Genomic DNA, 19,527 nt, shown 5'->3' with positions numbered 1-19,527 from the left:
ACTAAGATCCTTTACCTCTTTCTGTTCTATAAGCAGCACAAGGTTACAGACAACTTCTTTAGCACTGTTTGAAAGCCTCTATTTACTGCTTCCACATTCTTGCAGGTGACTGTGATGTTATACTTGCTGCCATTACACAGCAAAGATTCCCTTTCTGGCTAGCTTCCAATAACCTCCACCTCACTTTTCCACAAATGGATATCTGACAGTTTCTTCAAGGATTTTCAAGGTTTAACAAACATCCTAACAAAGTCCTTCCAGCTTCTGCCCTCTCCAGAGAGTTCTTCAGTGTCCTCACACAGAAAGCTGGTTTCTGCTGAAAAAAGGGATGTAAGAGACACTAAGAAAGGGAGGTGCCAATATTTTCAACAACCTGGTTTCAAAAGTCCACTACTATTGATCTATTATGTTACATTTATCTGCCATGACTAACAGGAATGAAACTAGTTTTGTTCTTGGAAGAGATAGATATCAAAGAATTTCTGGACATGTAGGCATATGTCTTTTAATGATGGAAACAAATGATATGTCTCAAGAAATGAGCCATTATGTGATTCCATTATAGTGTAAATGTGTGTGTGTGTGTGTGTGTGTGTGTGTGTGTGTGTGTGTGTGTTTACAAACCTGGACTGTATGGCCTTTTTACACTTATATATGGCCTCGCCACCAGTGTGTATGCAGTCCATCACCTACCAAAATGCCATGATTAAGTACATAGCTACATTGAATATGATTTCTATCAAACTATGGTATCATCTTAACCTTCCCCATACATTGCTGGTCACATATAAGTACTCAATATGCTAGCATTATTTTTACTAACCTTTCAGAAACTAGTTACATCTCCAAAGAAATACAACTAATAGGACTATATGCATACATGCATCAATTTTTGTTTTAATTAATTACTTCACACAGTTGTGGGAGATGGCAAATCTGAAATTCATAAGGGAAGGATAGAAAGGCAGAAACTGTGAAAAAGTTGATAGCAATATTGAGTGTGAAATGTGTAGGGCAGGTTGGCAAATCAGAAACAGGATTTCTGTTATCCTCCTGGAGTATAATCCCTCCTTATTCACAGAAGCATTGTTTTTGCTCTTCAGGTCATCTGATAAGAAGCCCATTCACATTGCCACAAATAATGCTGTATTTAAAGCCAACTGATTATAAATCTTAATCAAATCTACCAAAGAGCTTTATAGTAACATTTAGACTAATATTTAGTCAAACAATTGTGCCCATGTTCTAGCCAAATTGATACATAAACGAATTATCACCTTAAATGTCAGTTCCTCTATGAATTCTACAGTAAGATGCATATCATTCATTCAGTTTAACTAGGAGGTATTTATTAAGTACTGCTCCTTGCTAAGTATTATGCTAAGGATTAAGATCCAAAAGTGAGAAGGCAACAAATTCTGCTTTTATGGACTTTTCAGTGTAGGGAGACCTATCATTATTATTCCCACCATCCCATCACCACTACCACCATGACATCCACAGGTTTATGATCTTCTTTATGAGTCAGGTACTGCTATAACTACATACAAGGTAACATTAATTACCCAAGAATCCTGTGATAATCGACAGTTACCATGCCTTGCCCAATATTACTCAGTAAATTCATGATAGTGCCAGGAATTGATCCCTGATATACTCTGAACCCCTGACACAGAGGTGGGCTCAGTACAGCCTAGGACTCACAGCTGATAACTCAGAATCACAAAAATTCTGAAGACTGCATTTTTGTCTGCTGGACCACAGACTAGTTACTAGAATATTTCCCACTTATATGCAAATGTAAGTATTGATATGGCTGAATTTAATCTGCCATTTTTCTATTCAGTTTACAAATGTTCCACATCTTTATTATTCTTTGATTCTTTCTAGGGGTACATGTGTATATGCATAGCTAAGAAGTGATCTAATGGACTGTTAAGAGTTCCACATATTCTGTGTGTGGGGTAGGGATTACATTCAAAGCTACAGTCAGTTTCCCTGGGATTTCATTTATTTGCTGGGATCTGACTGTCTCCCCTGAGCATGGAGTTTCCTGGGCAGCCAGAAAGGGGTGGAGAGCTTATCTAAATCCTTACTGCGTCCTGCCTCCAGGATCTCCCATCAACTTCCTGGCAGGTGTGCTGTTCACCCCAATTAGTACTGAAAGTGACCTAGCAAAGCTGTGGGGTTTCTTCATCTGCTTCCAGCTGAATATGCCAGGTTTACCTGCCAAACCATACAATATACCCCATTGCCTAAAAGTGAGAGTCTAACCCCTCTGGAAGTAAAGCTGCTGGGTTTGTGCCCAGCCACAGGCAGATGAAGCTATACTCGTCACTGAGCAAATAGGGTACAGGTTGCTTGCCTGAGCAAGCACCTCAGGCAAGAAAGCCACAAATTCCTGCCAAGTTTACCTTGCACTTTAGCAATTTTTCAAGCATGAAAACTCCATTTGTCTTGTCCTACTTGATGGTCAATATTTAGTGCCCTTAAATTGTTTTTAACAATTTTATCCAGTTGTATACTTGTTGAATGTGCAGGAAATCTTCATAGTACCATTATTACAAGTCAAAATTTTTTCATATAAGTTTGGCCTTAATAATCCAATATCTTCCAAATATATACAAAAGTCCATGCTTGAGTTTACATTGCATCTCAGTATAATATAGCATTTTAAGTGATCATACATTTAAAATTTGATTCATTTTTCATTCTGGGTTACCATATGGACCTCGAAATAATCTTTGAAGAAATTTATAGTACCAAAGCTGGCTAATGTATGCCAAAAATATTCCAAAGGAGAAAACATTTCAGAGAATTACTAATTAGTCAACTTTTTTATGCTTTTGATGAGGTGAAGTTGCTATTTCTTTGAGCAGATACTATCATAAATCTAGACCTATAGGTGAAATTCTTTCATCTACTACATTGGTTCTTGCTCCTTATTCACATTATTCTAAGATTTATATAGTTAGTTTAAAAAAATGTTTGTCCAAATAAGTTCAAGCTAGTCAACATTTACTTTTCCTTCTCTGAAATAGCATGGGCTTCTCTCAGCTTTCCTCAGTGAAGATTAACTTTCAGGGATGATGAGTTTTGTTTAAAAAAATGGGCACACAGAAGTTGAAAGAAGAGGTAGGAAAAGGTAGGAGAATGAACTGTCCCTTAACACAGCTCTTAATTTAGGTATATGAAAGTGTGTGTGTGTGTGTGTGTGTGTGTGTGTGTGTGTGTGTGTGTGTGTGTGTGTGTGTGTGTGTGTGTGTGTGTGTGTGTGTGTGTGTGTGTGTGTGTGTGTGTGTGTGTGTGTGTGTGTGTGTGTGTGTGTGTGTGTGTGTGTGTGTGTGTGTGTGTGTGTGTGTTATATGTTGGGTTTTTGGGGTTTTTTTGACAGTACAGGGGACTTACCTAAGAGCCTCTCACTTGCTAGTTAGGCACTCTATCACTTGAGCAACACTTCCAGTCTTGTTTGTAACTGGTTATATTTCAAGGTAGGTCTCACTTTATGCCCAACTTTATGCCCAAGCAGGCCTGGGCTAAGATTCTACTATATGTGCTTCCCAGTATGGCTGGGGATGACAGGTAAGGGTACCCAGCCATTGTGCTTCCCCTGTGCCTTTGAGTAAGATGGAGTCTCATGTATTTTTATGACTAGGCTGGCCTTGAACCTCAGCTTTCCCAATCTCCACCTCCCAAGTGGCTTGAGCCACTGTACCTTGCTATATATGTCTGTTCTATAAATATTTTCCAATTTATCTATCCTATTTCGTATTAACTGGCACTCCAAACATTTTCATGTTTCATTATTATTAACAATACTATCAGACGTGCACCAATGACTCACTCCTGTAATCTTCAGGAGGCTTGGATTACAGTTTGAAGCCAATCTAGGCAGGAAAGTCCATGAGATTCTCACCTCCAATTAACTATCAAAAATCTAGAAGTAGAGCTGTGGTCCAAAGGGTAGACTGATAGCCTTGAGCAAAACAAAAACCCCTCAGAAATAGCACCCAGGTCCTAGGTTCAAGCCTAGCACAAAGCAAAAAGCAAAGCAACAACCAAAAGACAATACTATTTTTAAAAACATAAAAACTTCTAGTATACCAAAGAGAATATCTAGACCATCTGCTATAAAACTGTTAACAAAAAATCTGAATTTTGATTCTTATAATTTGCATAGCATACCAATACAACAAAATTTCCTTTATTTTATACTTCTAATATCAAGTTTATTTAATTTTGTTGATCAATCTTAGGGATATAAAATAAAATCTGATGTCTGCTCTAAGTTGGATTTTCTAAACCTATTGAGACTATCATTCAAATGTTTGGTGGTCAATTCTTATATACATAGAGAAAAGAAAAGTAGTTGGGATAGAGATGGAGAGGAGAAAAGAGACAACAAGTATGAGACAATGCAACTATAAAAATGGAATAAGTATTGGAGTGTAGTAGAGTGCAAACATGTGTGATGTAAAAATGAAATCCCACCTCACTGTATAACTGATATTAACCAAGAGAAAAGACCAAAGTCAATGTAATACTTGTTAGTTTTGGACACAATCCATGAAAATTGTTAAGTATTTTTCATTACATTTCATTACATTTAAGTTTTAAACAAGTTAAACTTGTACTGAGTTTGTCAAATTGATGATGTTGAAGGCTATATCTGGTTGTTATGACAGTGACTCTGTACCTAATGCTGAATGAAGACAGTTAATACTTACTCTTAGGCCAGAAATCCTCCTCATGGTCACCTGGCGATTTGAATCATGGTGTCCAGATATTTGGTTTGGACCCGGGAACATAAAATCTCGCGTATTTTCATCATAGGTAGACAGTGTTTCACCCACTATAAGAAAGATATCCTATGATTCAAATTATAACAAAATGTTCTATTTAGAAACAAAATCACCAAGTATAATGTATATATATTGCCTGATGCCTTATTTGAAAACCTGCTTCAGGAGCATGTTTATCTTCTATGAAAGGAAAATTAAAATATGTATATATTTAATATGATAACACATTTTCATTTTCACATGTATGCTACATATTAGTCACTCTACCTGTCCCCTGCATTTAGAGAATGAGGATACTCATGGAAACTTAGTAAATACTATGAGTTCCAAGGGAAAAAATAACTTTTTAAAAAATAAAGACATTTGTAAAGATATAAACATTTACATATCTAAATTCCCATCTAATTCCCATCCTTATGCTTTTTCTATCTCTCATTTTTCCTGTCACTAATAAAATAAATGTAAAATCATGTGTTAAAAATAGAGATATTTTCAAATAAAAAAAGTTATTTTCTAAAATATGTGGCTAACTGAATTATAAAGACACATAATATTCACATGGTCCAGTTGTTAGCATTTAGTAAATAATAAGTTTCCAACTGTCACATAAAATAAGGATTTGATTAGGGCAAATTTTTTTCTATAATCACAAAAATGAGTGGAAATAAAGCCACCCACTATATTTTAATGACCTAACTCCCTCCTACCGAAATCTGAGGTGTTTACCACATAAGTAAGAAGTTCTGTTGTCTCCACTCCCACTCCACTCAAAAATAGGTCATTACCTGCTTTATCAATAAAAATATATCGTTTAAGAAAAATTTCAAAAACTGAAAACCATTTTATGGCTGTCACAAATATCTGAAAATGGTAACAGGTTATTTTCCACTTTCAACTACTACTATTAATTCAATGTGTTCAAGAAAGATATGTTCAAATGTCATTTATGTCAATCATTTAGTATATATTATTTTGGTCTACTGCCATTTGATTGATGATGAAGAACATTTTTCTAATTCATGCTTAAAAATGGTCTAAACTTGCTCCCTCTTAAAGTGATATCCCAGGTCTGTTACTTTATCAACATGTAATACAGTACCTGGTGGAACTAGCTGTATCAACTCAAATACTGCTGTGTCATCTGAAAAGTGAAAGAAAAATTAATGACAAATAACAATGTTACTTTAAAAGTCAAATCACTGTGTATTATCTATGTGCATGGCTGTACCTTAGCAATTACATATTTCTATAAATATATATTATGCCTATTTCCTAATCAAAGTGGTAAGTACTGCTGGGTATAATACAAATGTTTCATAAAACATAATATATCATACATTACTAATACATATATTATCATGTATAATATATTAATATATCATGTCATCATATATTATGTTATTAATGTCACATTATTAGTAATACATTTTAATTTATATTTTATAATATATAAATATTTTAAAATAACAATTTGAAATATTTTGTAATAAAGGTATAAAAATAAACATAAATTATGCCCTCTCTATTTTCTAAAACCCATGTAAAAACTGAGGTTTTCTGGCCTTGGGAAGATAAGGAAGGGATATCTGGATATAAATGTCAATAGACTAATGAACTGACTAGGTTATAGTTTTGGTTCACTGATAATAAATCCTAAGAATAAAGGGTAAAATAAAACAATAGATAACCATTTGTAAATTAAGCCCCAAATTTAGATATCTCAAATTCTGTTTGAATTTAGGTAATTCAAAATTCCCAATGTCCCCTAGCAACCTGCTAAAACAATGACAAACCCATCTGAAGGAAAACATGACTTCACACATACGACTTCGATCTACTCTGAATTTGTCTTTCAATCAAAACCAACTGAGTATACAGGGAAATTGATAATTAGGAATAAAAAACCCTGAAAAATAACAGGAAATAGAAGCAGCAACAGAAGAAAATTTTAATATTAAAATCTGATTAAGGACTTTACAGGAAAGGAAAATGACCATCTATTTAGTAAACATAAATTCCTAAACTAAATATTTTCAAATCACATCCATCAATATAGAAATACTACTTAATATTTAAAAAAAACCAAGCTGCATGCTGGGTACAAGTGTCTCCTGCCTTTAATCCTAATACTCAGGAGACTGAGATAGACATGAAGATTGTGGTTCAAAGCCTGGGAAGGAAAGTCCATGAAACTCCCATCTTCAATTAACTGCCAAAAGGCTGGAAGCAGAGCTGTGGCTCAAGTGGTAGAACACTAGCCTTAACAAGTAGAAAAGGTCAAAAGCTATGTACATATGACCAGATAAGATGATGTTAAGTGAAATGAACCCCAATATAGGGACACAAATGGTTTTGTCTTTCTTGCTATTGTTTTTAATGTATTAATAATGTACTATGTGATATTTTTTTTGTTTCTTTGGTATGTTCCTGCCCCACAGTATAACCCCTGTTTTCACTGTATTTGATTCCGGTGCCCTGCATCTTGTATATACATTTTTCTATATTGAGGAGGGGAAGGGAAAAAACAAAATGCTTTAATGGGATAAAGGTGGACCCATTGTAACAATGAGATGTACAAGTAGCTGGGGAGGTGGGGAAGGAAGGGATGGTAGGGAAAAAACAAAGGAGGAGGCAACAATACTTGATAGGAAATGTACTCATTACCTTACTCATGTAACTGTAACCCCTCTGTACGGTATTTTCACAATAAAAACTTATTTAAAAAAAAAGAAAATACCTGAGCTTCCATTAAATCAAATTAAGTATAAGCAGCTAAGACAGCTCAGTTGTATGACTGAAGAAATTAAGTGAATTAAACATAATCTTAGGATAAGCTCAATGTCTTAAGTTTTCCATACATATTACACTGTATTTTCTTGGTGCTTATTTTGCAACCTTGGTTAGTGGAAAACCATGACTAAAAGGAGAAAGTGTTTTTTTTAAAGGATATGCATTACTTACTACCATTTAACTGTATCATCTGCAGTTGGGATTGAGCTTCTATGAGCTTCACACAAATCCTCAAAACATTCCTAGCCTTTACTTTACAGATAAGAAACGTAGTCTAAAGGGTAATGTTACCCAAAAATGATAACTTGGTGAAATAAGGTATAACTGCGTCCAAATCCTAAGCTATTTTCACTAACAACTCTATTGGAACTAGAAAGCAGTGATTTATAAAATAAAGGGAAGATGTGGAAGCTTCCCTTTACAATAGTGGTAGGGGCAGTGATGAAAACAGTATTTCTACAATAGAACATCGAACATCTGGCATGCTATAAACAAGTAGCAATAAGGGACACTAAAGAATCTGTGGTACATCATGGGCATAGTTCTGAGGTGCATAAAGAGCACAAGTAGGCAGAATATGGACACCCCATCCTCTAAGACATAGAAGAAAGATAAAGATGGACAACTACTTGGTGACTTTTAAAATAAAGTGAAGTAATGCTCACCACTAAGCCTTCAGTGAATCAGTGAGGCAAAGTGTCCCTTCATTTCAGGAATGCAGTAGTTTAATTTAAACAAGGGGACATCTGCTATAAAAAAATGAATGATGTGTTCAGAATACCAATTTTAGAAATTAGACAGAAAGTGCTCAAAGATATAAAAAGACCAAAAAAGCAATTGTGATGACACCAATTTCCAGGTCACAAGAGTCTGGCAGTAACTAAAAATCAGCTAGTAAAAAGCAAGGAAGCAAGTTGTAGTTCTGACTGAGGAATAGGCACTTATTAAAAATCTCTATATGTGCCGGCGCAGGTGGCTCATGCCTGTAATCTTAGCTACTCAGGAGGTTGAGATCTGAAGCTCACAGTTCAAAGCCAGCCCAGGCAGGAAAGTCCATGAGACTCTTATCTCCAATAAACCACTCAGAAAAACCGAAGTGGCACAGTGGTTCAAGTGGTAGAGCGCTAGCCTTGAGCTGAAGAGCTGAGGGACAGCATTCAGGCCCAGTGTTCAAGCCCCATAACTGACAAAAAAATAAAGTCTCTTATATGTCAGCTCTCATGTAATATCTGATGTACAGTAAAAATAAGATTTGTAAAGAAAGTCACAAGGGTCAGAACCAACACAGAGAATGCACCTTTTTTAAACAACCATATCAGTTTTTCTTTTTCTTTTTTTGTCAGTTGTGGTGCTTGAACTCTGGGCCTGGGTGCTGTCCCTAAGCTCTTCAGCTCAAGGCTAGCATTGTACCACTTGGGCCACAGTGCCACTTCCAGTTTTCTGGTGGTTTATTGGAGATAGGTATCTTACCGACTTTCCTGTTTGGGATGGCTTTGAACTATGATCCTAAGATCTCAGACTCCTGAGTAGCTAGCCACTGGCACCCAGCCCTATTTCAGTTTTATATGTGACTCCTAACCTCCATGATCAGGAAATAAACCATTAAATTTCAAGAATCAGAAGTGTTACAAGCTAATCTTATGATCAAAATGAAAAGAAAAATTTCAACATATCTAAATCACATGAAAAATATGTAATGTTCAAAATAAAGGTTCAGTAAAATGACTGGATAGGAAATCAGTAGGTTCAGTAAAATGACTGGATAGGAAATCAGTACTTTTGGTCATGGTCCCATACATCAATCACAAAAATGAAAAGAGAAAACAAATCATGTGAGGATCTTATTCCCCACAACAACAAGAAACATAGTAGTTAGAAATAAACATAGTTTAAATAGTATGAAAAATATAAACACACACACCCCAGAATTTTATGAGATTGAAAGAATGTAAGTTTAAATAAATCAATATAGATTCCATGTCTGAATAGGAAGAATAAAGTAAAAATGGCAATTATCCTCCTTAAATATAATCAAAATTTCATCTCAAAGATACATCCTTGGTCTTGAAAAACAATTCAAAGCTTACACATAAAAAGAAACATACACATAAAAAATTCAAGTTTACACATAAAAAGAAACATGGCTCATGTCTGTAACCCTAGCTAGTATGGAGGCAGTGATCAAGAAGATAGCGGTTTAAGGGGAAACTGGGCAAAAATTAGTGAAACCTCATCCTAAAAAACAAGCTACTTGTTGTAGTTCTTATTTGTAATGTTAGGTAGGAAACATAGGTAGGAAGAATGAGTTCTGGGGCAGGCCTTGGACAAAAAGTACAAAACCCTTCTTTAAAGAAAAAGAGAGCTGAAAACCTGACTCAAGTGGTAGAGTTTCTGCCTATAAGGTCGTGTGTACTGAAAAAAAAGTAATGTGAATGATAAAAACTGCCCAATAAGAGAAAATTAGAATAATTAAACAGACATAATGGTGGAGGAAGGGGAACAAAGGTACAAAGAAAGGATCAGGGCAGAAGAATTAATAATAGAGAAAACATTTATGTTTCTATATTGACAATTACACATTCTAATGAGAAATCCAAGCAAATCTGGAGAAACTTTTTAATTACTTGTACAGAGAGAATGAAGAATTATGGAATTAAGATCCAGGAAAAAACTAGGGATAGTTGAGGCAGATGCTGGAGTTCATGTTCCTTAAGAACATCTACTAATTCTAGAAAAAGCATCTGAAAGACTCAAAAATCTTACCCAATGTACAATGTCTCACAGACCTAGAAGCAAACTGTGGATGTGGGGTCTACTACAATGGAGAGGCCTGCATATAGCATCCTCATTGTGAACCGAGTCTGTCTAAAGGTATGAACCAAACAATAAAAAACTGAGTTTCAAGTCAGCTCAGGTCTAACATTGGATGGACACAATGGAAGCTGTTGCACTGCTGGAAGCTAAAAAAGGGAAATAAATTGGCAAGCATAGAGCCTATCTGGAAAAAGAACAAGCTGTTATGCGTCCAATTACAGTCATCCTTTAGAATCCCTGGAGGCCTGGTTCCATAAATCCCTATGATACCATATCCACACTCAAGTTCCTTATGTAAAATTGCAGTTTTTACAGATATCCCACATACATCCACATATAAACTTCATCTCTAGAGTACTCTCAATACCAATACAAGGTAAATACCATGTAAATAGTTGTTCTTTAGGGAATAACAGCATGAAAAAGAATCTATGCCTGTTTCAAATATAAGTAATTAATTCTAAAATGCAATTTTGATCTGAAGTTGGTTGAAACTGTAGATCTGGAACTTCTGATATAACTTCCATCCAATATATAATGTTCAACTTTTTCATCCAACGCATAATCCTCAGGTATAACTATAAAGGACAGAGTTATTTAGGGGAAACTGCAGAACAGCATCAACTGAAACTAAGTACTGTATTCACCTACCCTTTGATCCAGGAATTCTCCTAAGAGTATGTGAGGGGAACAGGGAACATAAGTCTATCAATAGACATTGGTAAGACTATTCACTGTAGTTTTAGTCATTAACAATACAAAAAAATCACCAATAGGAAGATGACTGCATTGTTGTTTGTCCATACAATAAAAGAGCAATAAAAAGAATGGACTCCTGAGAAACAGCAGCATGGACAGGTCACAGACACAGATTTCATTTTTCAAAAGGAAGGCACATGAGTGAAAAGAAATCCCTACCAGCACCAGTGACTCACTCTTAGCTAATCAGGGAGCTGAGATACAAAGATTGTGGTTGGAAGACAACTTGCAGAAAAGACTATGAGACTTTTACCTTCAATTAGCCACCAAGAACTGGAAGTGGAGTTGTGGCTCAAGTGGTAGAAAAATAGTTTTGAGGGGAAAAAAAAGCTAAGGGACAAGGTCCAGGCCCTGAGTTCAAGGTCAGATGTAAGGCATGGCTCAGTGGTATAGCACTTGCCTAGTAAATGTGAGGCCCTGTGTTTTCAAACCCCAGCGCTATAAGAAGAAAGAAAATGGGCATAAGACTGTCAACTAAAGAGAAAAAAGTCTAGAAAGCATGTTCAACATATAAAGAGGTATATATCTCATTTGTCTTTAAGAAAATGTCAGAAAAAACAACTATTTACCCATCATAATGACTAAAATTTTAACTTCTGGCTGTGCCAGGTGTAGGTTATGGAAAACAGAACTTCCACATAATAAAAATACATATTCTTGGGGTAATGTTGGAAAACATCCTGACATTATCTACTCATGTTATTTCTATTAAGATACAGAATCCTACAAGCTCATCCTAAATGTGCCAAATATAATTCAAAATAGCAAAAGGTCAAAATCTCTAAACCATCATTGACCTGCCGAAAATAATAGAATAACTAAATTTAAATAATCTCCAAAATACAATACCACAAAGCAAAAACATGAAAAAATTACAATTCCAACATGAATTAATTTCTCAAAAAGCTGAGCAAACAATCAGAACAAAAAGAATGCACACATAGCCGGGCGCTGGTGGCTCATGCCTGTAATCCTAGCTACTCAGGAGGCTGAGATCTGAGGATCTCGGTTCAAAGCCAGCCCGGGAAAGAAAGTCTCTAGGACTCTTATCTCCAATAAACCACCAGAAAACTGGAAGTGATATTGTGACTCAAATGGTAGAGCACTCTCCTTGAGCTGAAGAGCTGAGAGACAGTGCCCAAGCCCAGAGTTCAAGCCCCATGACTGACCAAAAAAAAAAAAAAGAATGCACACAGATGATTCCAGTTATTTAGTATTCAAAAAGAGGCAAAGTAAACTACAAAACTAGTTGTTTGGGTAAAAACTATTTTGCAAAGCAGGGAGGAAGTAGATTGCAAGATAGACTAAGGGAGGCTTTGTGGCTATAGCAGTGTTCTGTTTCTTGACGTAGAGTGTAGTTATGCAGATCACCCAGTGACAGTTCATGGAGCTAAATACAGACTCAGGATTTGAGCAGGGCTCTAAATGTAAGCAGTATATATTTCTTTTCTTTTTCTTTCTTTTTTTTTTTTTTGGGTCCGGTCGTGGGGCCTGAACTCTAGGCCTGGGCGCTGTCCCTCAGCTCTTCAGCTCAAGGCTAGCGCTCTACCACTTGAGCCACAGCGCCACTTTCGGCTTTTTTCTTTTTGCTTATGTGGTGCTGAGGAATTGAACCCAGGGCCTCAGGCATGCAAGGCAAGCACTCTACCACTGAGCCACCTTCCCAGCCCCGTAAGCAGTATATTTCTAAATGTAAGACCAAAAAGTACAAAATCTTAGAAGAAAACATAGGACAAGTTTGATATGACTTTGAATTTAACAATGGTTTCTTGGATAAGATATCAGAGGTAGAGGTAACAAAGGAATATCTAGAAAAATTGGACTGCATAAAGCTTAAAAAATTACACCAAAAGGTATTACCAACAGAGTAAAAAGTACACAAAGGATAAAGTGAAGTATTTGCAAAACATGTATCTGAAGAGATTAATATTCAGAATGTATAGAAAACTAACATAAGAAAAAACAAAGAGTCCAATTTTAAAATGGACTTGATAGACATTTCTGAAAAGAAGACACTCAAATCTCTGATAAACACATAAAAAATATTCTCATCATGAACCAGGATATGAAAAAGACACTTGTCCACCAATGTTCCTTGCCACTCAATTCACAGTGCCAAGATATGGATACAGCCCAGATGCACCACAATAATTGAATGGATAGAGAAAAATATACTATCTATGTACAATGAAAATTTACATAGCCATTAGAAAGGGTAAAATAATGTCATTCACAGGGAAATGGATGGATCAAATCATGTCAGGTAAGTTAAGCCAAGATCAAAGAGACAAATGGCACATGTTCTCCCCAATATGTGGAAGTTAGATATAAAACACAATGGGATTATTCAGAATTCTAGATATCACATACAGTATGAACAAAAGAGGACAGTCTTAAGAGAAAATCATCAAGTTGTAATACCCAAACACCTCTTCATATGTATATAAAACAATGTATATATAAAATTGAACTCCAAGGATAAGGAAACAAAGGAGCTTTTCTTAATTTCTCTTTTCATTTTCTGATGAATCTGTATTCTTTACCCAATGCACAGTGTATATGTGTGCATATCTGGGGAAGATGGGGGAAGGGAACAGAAACTGTGGAAAGCAGTTGAAAAACCGCAGCAGCAGAGCCCACTGACTACACTGGACATTGAGAATGACCATATAGCAAGAGGGTCGAGATGGGAGGGAGGGAATGGAAGAGAATGGGGGAACAGGAAGGAAATGTACTAATTACTTGACATACATAAAGGTAACCCTCCTGTATATCACCTCTAAAACAACAATAAAGTAGTAAAAAAGAAAAAAAAACATTCCCAACTGCATTAAGGATTAGGGGAATGAATGAAGAGTCAAACAAAAATAAGATAACCCCTCATATCCATTAGGATATTTACTAATGAAATTTTAAAACCAAAAACAGCAAAGGCTGGTGACCAGATAGTCACGTGTGCAGTTGACGGTAATGTAAAATGGCAAGCTGCAATGGAAAACAGTATGGCAATTTCTAAGAAAAAGGGGGAAAAAATTGTGATAGTACTAGGATTTGAACTAAGGATGCCTCAGGACCATGATCCTACCTCTGCTTCCTATATAGCTGAAACTAGAGAAATGCATTACAACATAGCCTTGAAAAATGAAAAACAGAATTTCTATATGATCTGGCAATACCGCTTCTGGGAACATACATAAAGGAGCCAAAAGGAGGCACTCAGATGTTTGCACACCATATTCACAGCAATTTATCTGTAATAGGTAAAAGGTAGAAGCAACCTTATTAACACTGACAAATAGATAGGCAAAAACTGCTATAAATACACTAAGGAATATAATTCATTCTTTAAAAAGAAGAAAAGTCTGACATATGTTACAAATGAATCTTCAGAATGTCCTTCACATTCTGCTCTGTAAAATAAACCAGTCAAAAAAGGTCAAATACCATATGATTCTACCAATATGAGACACGATGTCAGAATCATAGAGATAGAAAGCAGAATTGTGGTTGCCAGGGGTATAAGGAAGGGAGAAATAAGGTTATTATTTAAGGGGTGTAGAGTTACAGTTCTACCAGATGAAAAGTTATAAAGTTATAAAGTTATGGTGTCAATTGTTGCACAGTATTAAATACCACTGTATTAAATACTAGTGAAGTGTATACTTAAAATGATTTAAGATGGCGAATGTTATGCTACCTATATTTTACCACAATAAAAAAAAACGTCAGAGAGAAAGCCTTCAATTATTAAGGGAAAAGCTTTATTGAGAACAAGTGCTGCTGGAAACTGAAGATTAAGTTGATACAAATTTCACCTTACTGGATTGTACAATGCAATTAATCTCATCTTAACAAAGCTGCCCTTTATAACTAGGGACAATTATCTTCCTTCCTATATAAAAACTCTCATTTACATGGATAATTTTTAGTGTAAATTACAAACTAGAGACAGACTACAACACTCCAGAAATACTAGTATACAGTATACCAAATCAAAAACCTTCAGGAAATACCTTAAAAGAAAGGGCCAGAATGTTGGGTATTTTTTGGTGGTGGTGATGGTGGTGGTGGTAGTGGTTATGGGGCTTGAACTCTGGGCCTGAGCACTTTCCCTGAACTCTTTTTGTTCAAGACTAGTGCTCTACCACTTTAAGTCACAGCTCTACTTCTGGCTTTTTTGGTGGTTAACTGGACAAACTAATAGGCTTTCCAAGTCAGCCTGGCTTCAAGGCATGATCCTCAGATTTCAGTCTTCTGAGTAGCTAGGATTACAAATGTGAGCCACCAGTGCCCAGGCTCAAGCTATTGCTAACCCTTTGTACCAGCAGGAAAAATTGCTATAATAATTTCCTCTAAATGTCTATTTACATGCTTATAAAATAACTTGGTGTGGGGCTGGGAAGGTGGCTCAGTGGTAGAGTGCTTGCCTTGCATGCATGAGGCCCTGGGTTCGATTCCTCAGTACCACATAAGCAGAAAAAGCCAGAAGTGGTGCTGTGTCTCAAGAAGAGCTAAGGGGCAGTGCCCAGACCCAGAGTTCAGGCCCCACGACTGGCAAAAAAAAAGCAAAAACAAAAACAAAAAACTTGATGTATAAAATGCTATAGCAATGTAGGAGAACCTACTAAAATTTAAAATGTATATGTCTTTGATAATGTTAAAGAATATATTCAAAGTACAAAGTATTACATAAAAATTTCTAGTTATTTGAAGGAATGTATGAGGTATTTCTGGTTGAACAATATATATTTTCAATTTTTTAAGTTCACTAACATAATTAAAAATAAATTGCTTGTATCATAAATTTTAAAAAATAACTTGGTTAGAATGTATTTGTAGATTTAAAATATGAATCCTGAATCCTATAAGTTCTTGTGAAGATTGAGTCAGAGATACTCACATTCATTGACTTTGAAGGACTTATTCTCACCTTCAAATCCACACCTAAAAGTACTTTAAATATCCCAAACACCAGGTAAGCATTAATTCATAAAAACTAAAAATCAGTGGCTCTAATGAAACTGCCACTTTTCCCTATAGGCAAGGAGCCTATTGGGCTACCTACTAATCTACTGCTACATAAATAATGATTGTGTCTCCTCTTTATCTAAATGTTAAAGGAATGGGTTCGGAATACCTATCTATTTTAAAGTCTCAAACACAAAGTATGTTCCTAATCAAAGTCTTATAACACTACAAACAGGTTCCTCTCAACAGGATAGCTCCAAGAGTCATGAAAATAGTAATGAAAGGCAGTTATATGATACATTTATATTTTATTTAACTCTTTAGATATCAAAGGCCTATTATGTGCCAAGTGCAGTTACATGCTCTAGAGATACAGCTGTGAACAAAATAGGAAAAGTATTTTTAACAGGACAAAATAAAAAATAAATAACACCATGAGGGATAAAAAGAAAATCAGGAACACCCTTCACCTCTTTCTGCCCTGCATATTATCCTTTTTATATCTTTTGTTTTGGCAGAACAATTAGCAACTTGTTAGCTTAAACTTCTAAAGACATAAAGGGAAAAGACGCATAGTTCTGAGGTTCTACTCAAGATGGCAGCCACAGCTCTTTGGGCCTCTTGTGAAGACAGCACGTATGGCATAAGCTTGTAGCATGTAACAGTGGTGATCTCATGAGCCAGAAAGTGGATGAGAAGTCCCACAATCCCTTTCAAGGCCACACAGCCTAGTGACCTAAGGATTGAAAAGGTTCCACCTCCTTCTAATAGTGTCACAATGGGGACCAAACCCCCAGCACATGACATTCAACAGGCAAACTATAGCAATAACTTTTAGCTATCAAAATATCCATATATATAGAGAGAGAAGATATGAGACACTAAAGTAATGAGACACTGAAGTACTGGCAAATAGAGAAGCTAGTTTACACATTACATGTGTTAGTAAGAAATGGGCTTTCTGAATATGATGATAAATTTGTGCAGTGACTAGAAATAGTGGAAAACCCAAGACACATGTTTATCTAGATGAACAGGGAGTAAACTTGTGGTAGTTTGTGTAATATGTGTATATGTGTATGTATGTACATGTGGAAAAAGTCTGTAAATGTTCAGTAAGAAAAGCTGAAGAGAAAAAGGTTATGAATAGGCTAATAGAAAAGTTTATGAAGTAGAAAACTTTCATTGCCTTCCTTGTCCAAAAACGGTGCTCAGGGTATAGTCTACGCATGTCTAATTTTATCTTGATAAATTAAGTATTAAAACATCTTTTCAAGAGAATGCCTTCTATATAAATTGCCCTACTATAGCTTTAAATATAATTGACAATATATTTCATACATATTAACATGTATTTCCCTGAAGCTCCTAAGTGAACTACCTGCAAGCAAATCCTTCCCCCTGCAATATTTATTCTGAGCCTTCTAGTGGCCAAGGCTATATTTAAAGGCCAAATGAAGTTTTACAGAATAATCAAGATTAAATTCAATAATGACTTAGCGATACAAATTGCTACCCAGAATGTAATATGATACAAAACTTGACGTATATAAAAGGAGAAGGAAAAGAATAATCATTGTTATAAGTGTAGATAACCATTTCCTAGTGATTGATAAAATAAACCTCACTCAAAAATAAAGTCAGACTAGAAAAGACTTGAATATTATCAGCTTCCCTGATATAAATGATACATATAGATGCCATATAATAATATTTTAACTAAAAACAAACTGGTTATATTAGATTATAATTAAGATGAAAGATTCCAATCCCCTAGTACGTGTGTGTGTGGGGGGGGGGGGGGGGTGGGTGTACGTCCCAGTCCTTGGGTACAGTTCCTGAGCTGCTTTTGCTCAAGACTAGAGCTCTACCACTTAAACCACAACCCTACTTTTGGGTTTTTTTGAGAACTTTATTGGAAATGAGTCTCACAGAGTTTCTGGCCTGAGTTGGCTTTGAACTGCACTCCTCAGATCTCAGCCTCTTGAGTAGCTAGGGTTATAGGCATGAGCCAACAGTGCTTGGCGCAATCCCCTACTATTTTTACTGTGAGTTTTCTATGTTAAGGTACTTAACATTGTGTCACAGTTGCCTACAGTATTCAGAGCAATAATGTGTAGCCTGGAAGGCTATAAGCCTAGGCTATCTTATAGCCTAGGTGTATGGTAGGCTATACCATACAGGGTTGTGTAAGCATGCTTTATGATGTTCATATAATGTGAAAACATTTATCTTGTGTTCTTCAGGATGTATCCCTGTCATTAAGAGATAAATGACTATAAACTGACAAGAAATAACTCACTAATGTTACAAAAGTACATTTTGTGTCATATATTCTTAGACAATTTGCAAACACAGACTTTAATGTAGAATATAAATAATTATCAATAAATCTAAAAGAACTGAAATTCTATAAATTATGTTCTGATGTCACAACAGTATTGAAACAGAATTGGCATTAGAAAGAAATCTAGGAAGCCCCCAAATGTGTGGAAATAAAATACATATTTTGTAATCCAAAGGTCAAAGAAATAACATTAAAAAAAGAAAAAAATGCCATCTTGAAATTAATGACAACAAACCAGGTGCCTGTGACTCAAGTCTGTAATCCTTACTGCTCAGGAGGCTGAGATGTGAAAAAGTGAAAGGCTGAGGTTCTAGTCCAGCACAGGCAGAAACTACCCATCAAAAAAAAAAAAAAAAAAAAAAAAAAAGCTGAGCTGAATGTGTGGCTTAAGTGGTAGAAAGCTATCGAGTGAGCAAAGCTAACCCTGAGTTCAAACTCTGATACTGACAAACAAGGAAGGCAGGCAGGCAGACAGGTGGGAGGGAGGGAGGAAGAGAGGGAAGGAGAAAGGGAAGGAAGAAGGAAGGAAGGAAATAGAAGGACACAGGAAGAAAGAAAGAAAAAAAGGGGAAAGAAAAAAAGAAATTAATGGAAACAAGACTCAATATTTATGAAATACAGCATAATCAGTGAAAAGAGAAACTTACAGCTTTAAAAATTCATTTTTAAACGGAATCACTAACTACAAGCACTCATCTAGGCTTCTGTGTCAAGATGCTAGAAAAGACTAAATTATATGTCAAGTAAGTAGAAGGAAGAATAAAGATCAAATTAAACATCAGGGAAATACAAATAAAATAACAGAAAAATCAAAACAAACACTTGGTTCTTAAAAATTATTAACAAATTTGATAAAACTTTAGACTAAACCATTCACAAGAAAACTACAAATTACCAAAATCTGGAAAGAAAGAACATCATTACTAACCCTGACAAAATTAAAAGAAACATAAGATAAAATGAACAACTTCAAGTAAACTTCTTAGAGGAATTGAACAAATTCATATAAATATATAAATATCTAAGCTAACTTCAGAAGAGAAAGAC

At 35.5% G+C, this 19,527-nt stretch overlaps 1 protein-coding gene across 1 annotated transcript in view; it reads right to left on the bottom strand.

Annotated features, from left to right (window-relative positions):
* The window catches only part of Spata6 (spermatogenesis associated 6), a 63,252-nt gene that overhangs the window by 20,618 nt on the left and 23,107 nt on the right, over positions 1 to 19,527 (bottom strand). The window contains exons 4-5 of the mRNA XM_069987282.1: positions 5,902 to 5,943; positions 4,728 to 4,852 (exon numbers count right to left, since the gene is read on the bottom strand). Of these exons, the coding sequence (XP_069843383.1) occupies positions 4,728 to 4,852; positions 5,902 to 5,943 (167 nt within the window). The remainder of the gene's footprint in view (positions 1 to 4,727; positions 4,853 to 5,901; positions 5,944 to 19,527) is intronic.

This window comes from Dipodomys merriami, unplaced genomic scaffold, assembly GCF_024711535.1.
Source record: "Dipodomys merriami isolate MVZ:Mamm:240054 unplaced genomic scaffold, mDipMer1.0.p SCAF_34, whole genome shotgun sequence".
Taxonomy (NCBI): Eukaryota; Metazoa; Chordata; class Mammalia; order Rodentia; family Heteromyidae; genus Dipodomys; species Dipodomys merriami.
This window is presented reverse-complemented; position numbering and strand designations above follow the sequence as displayed.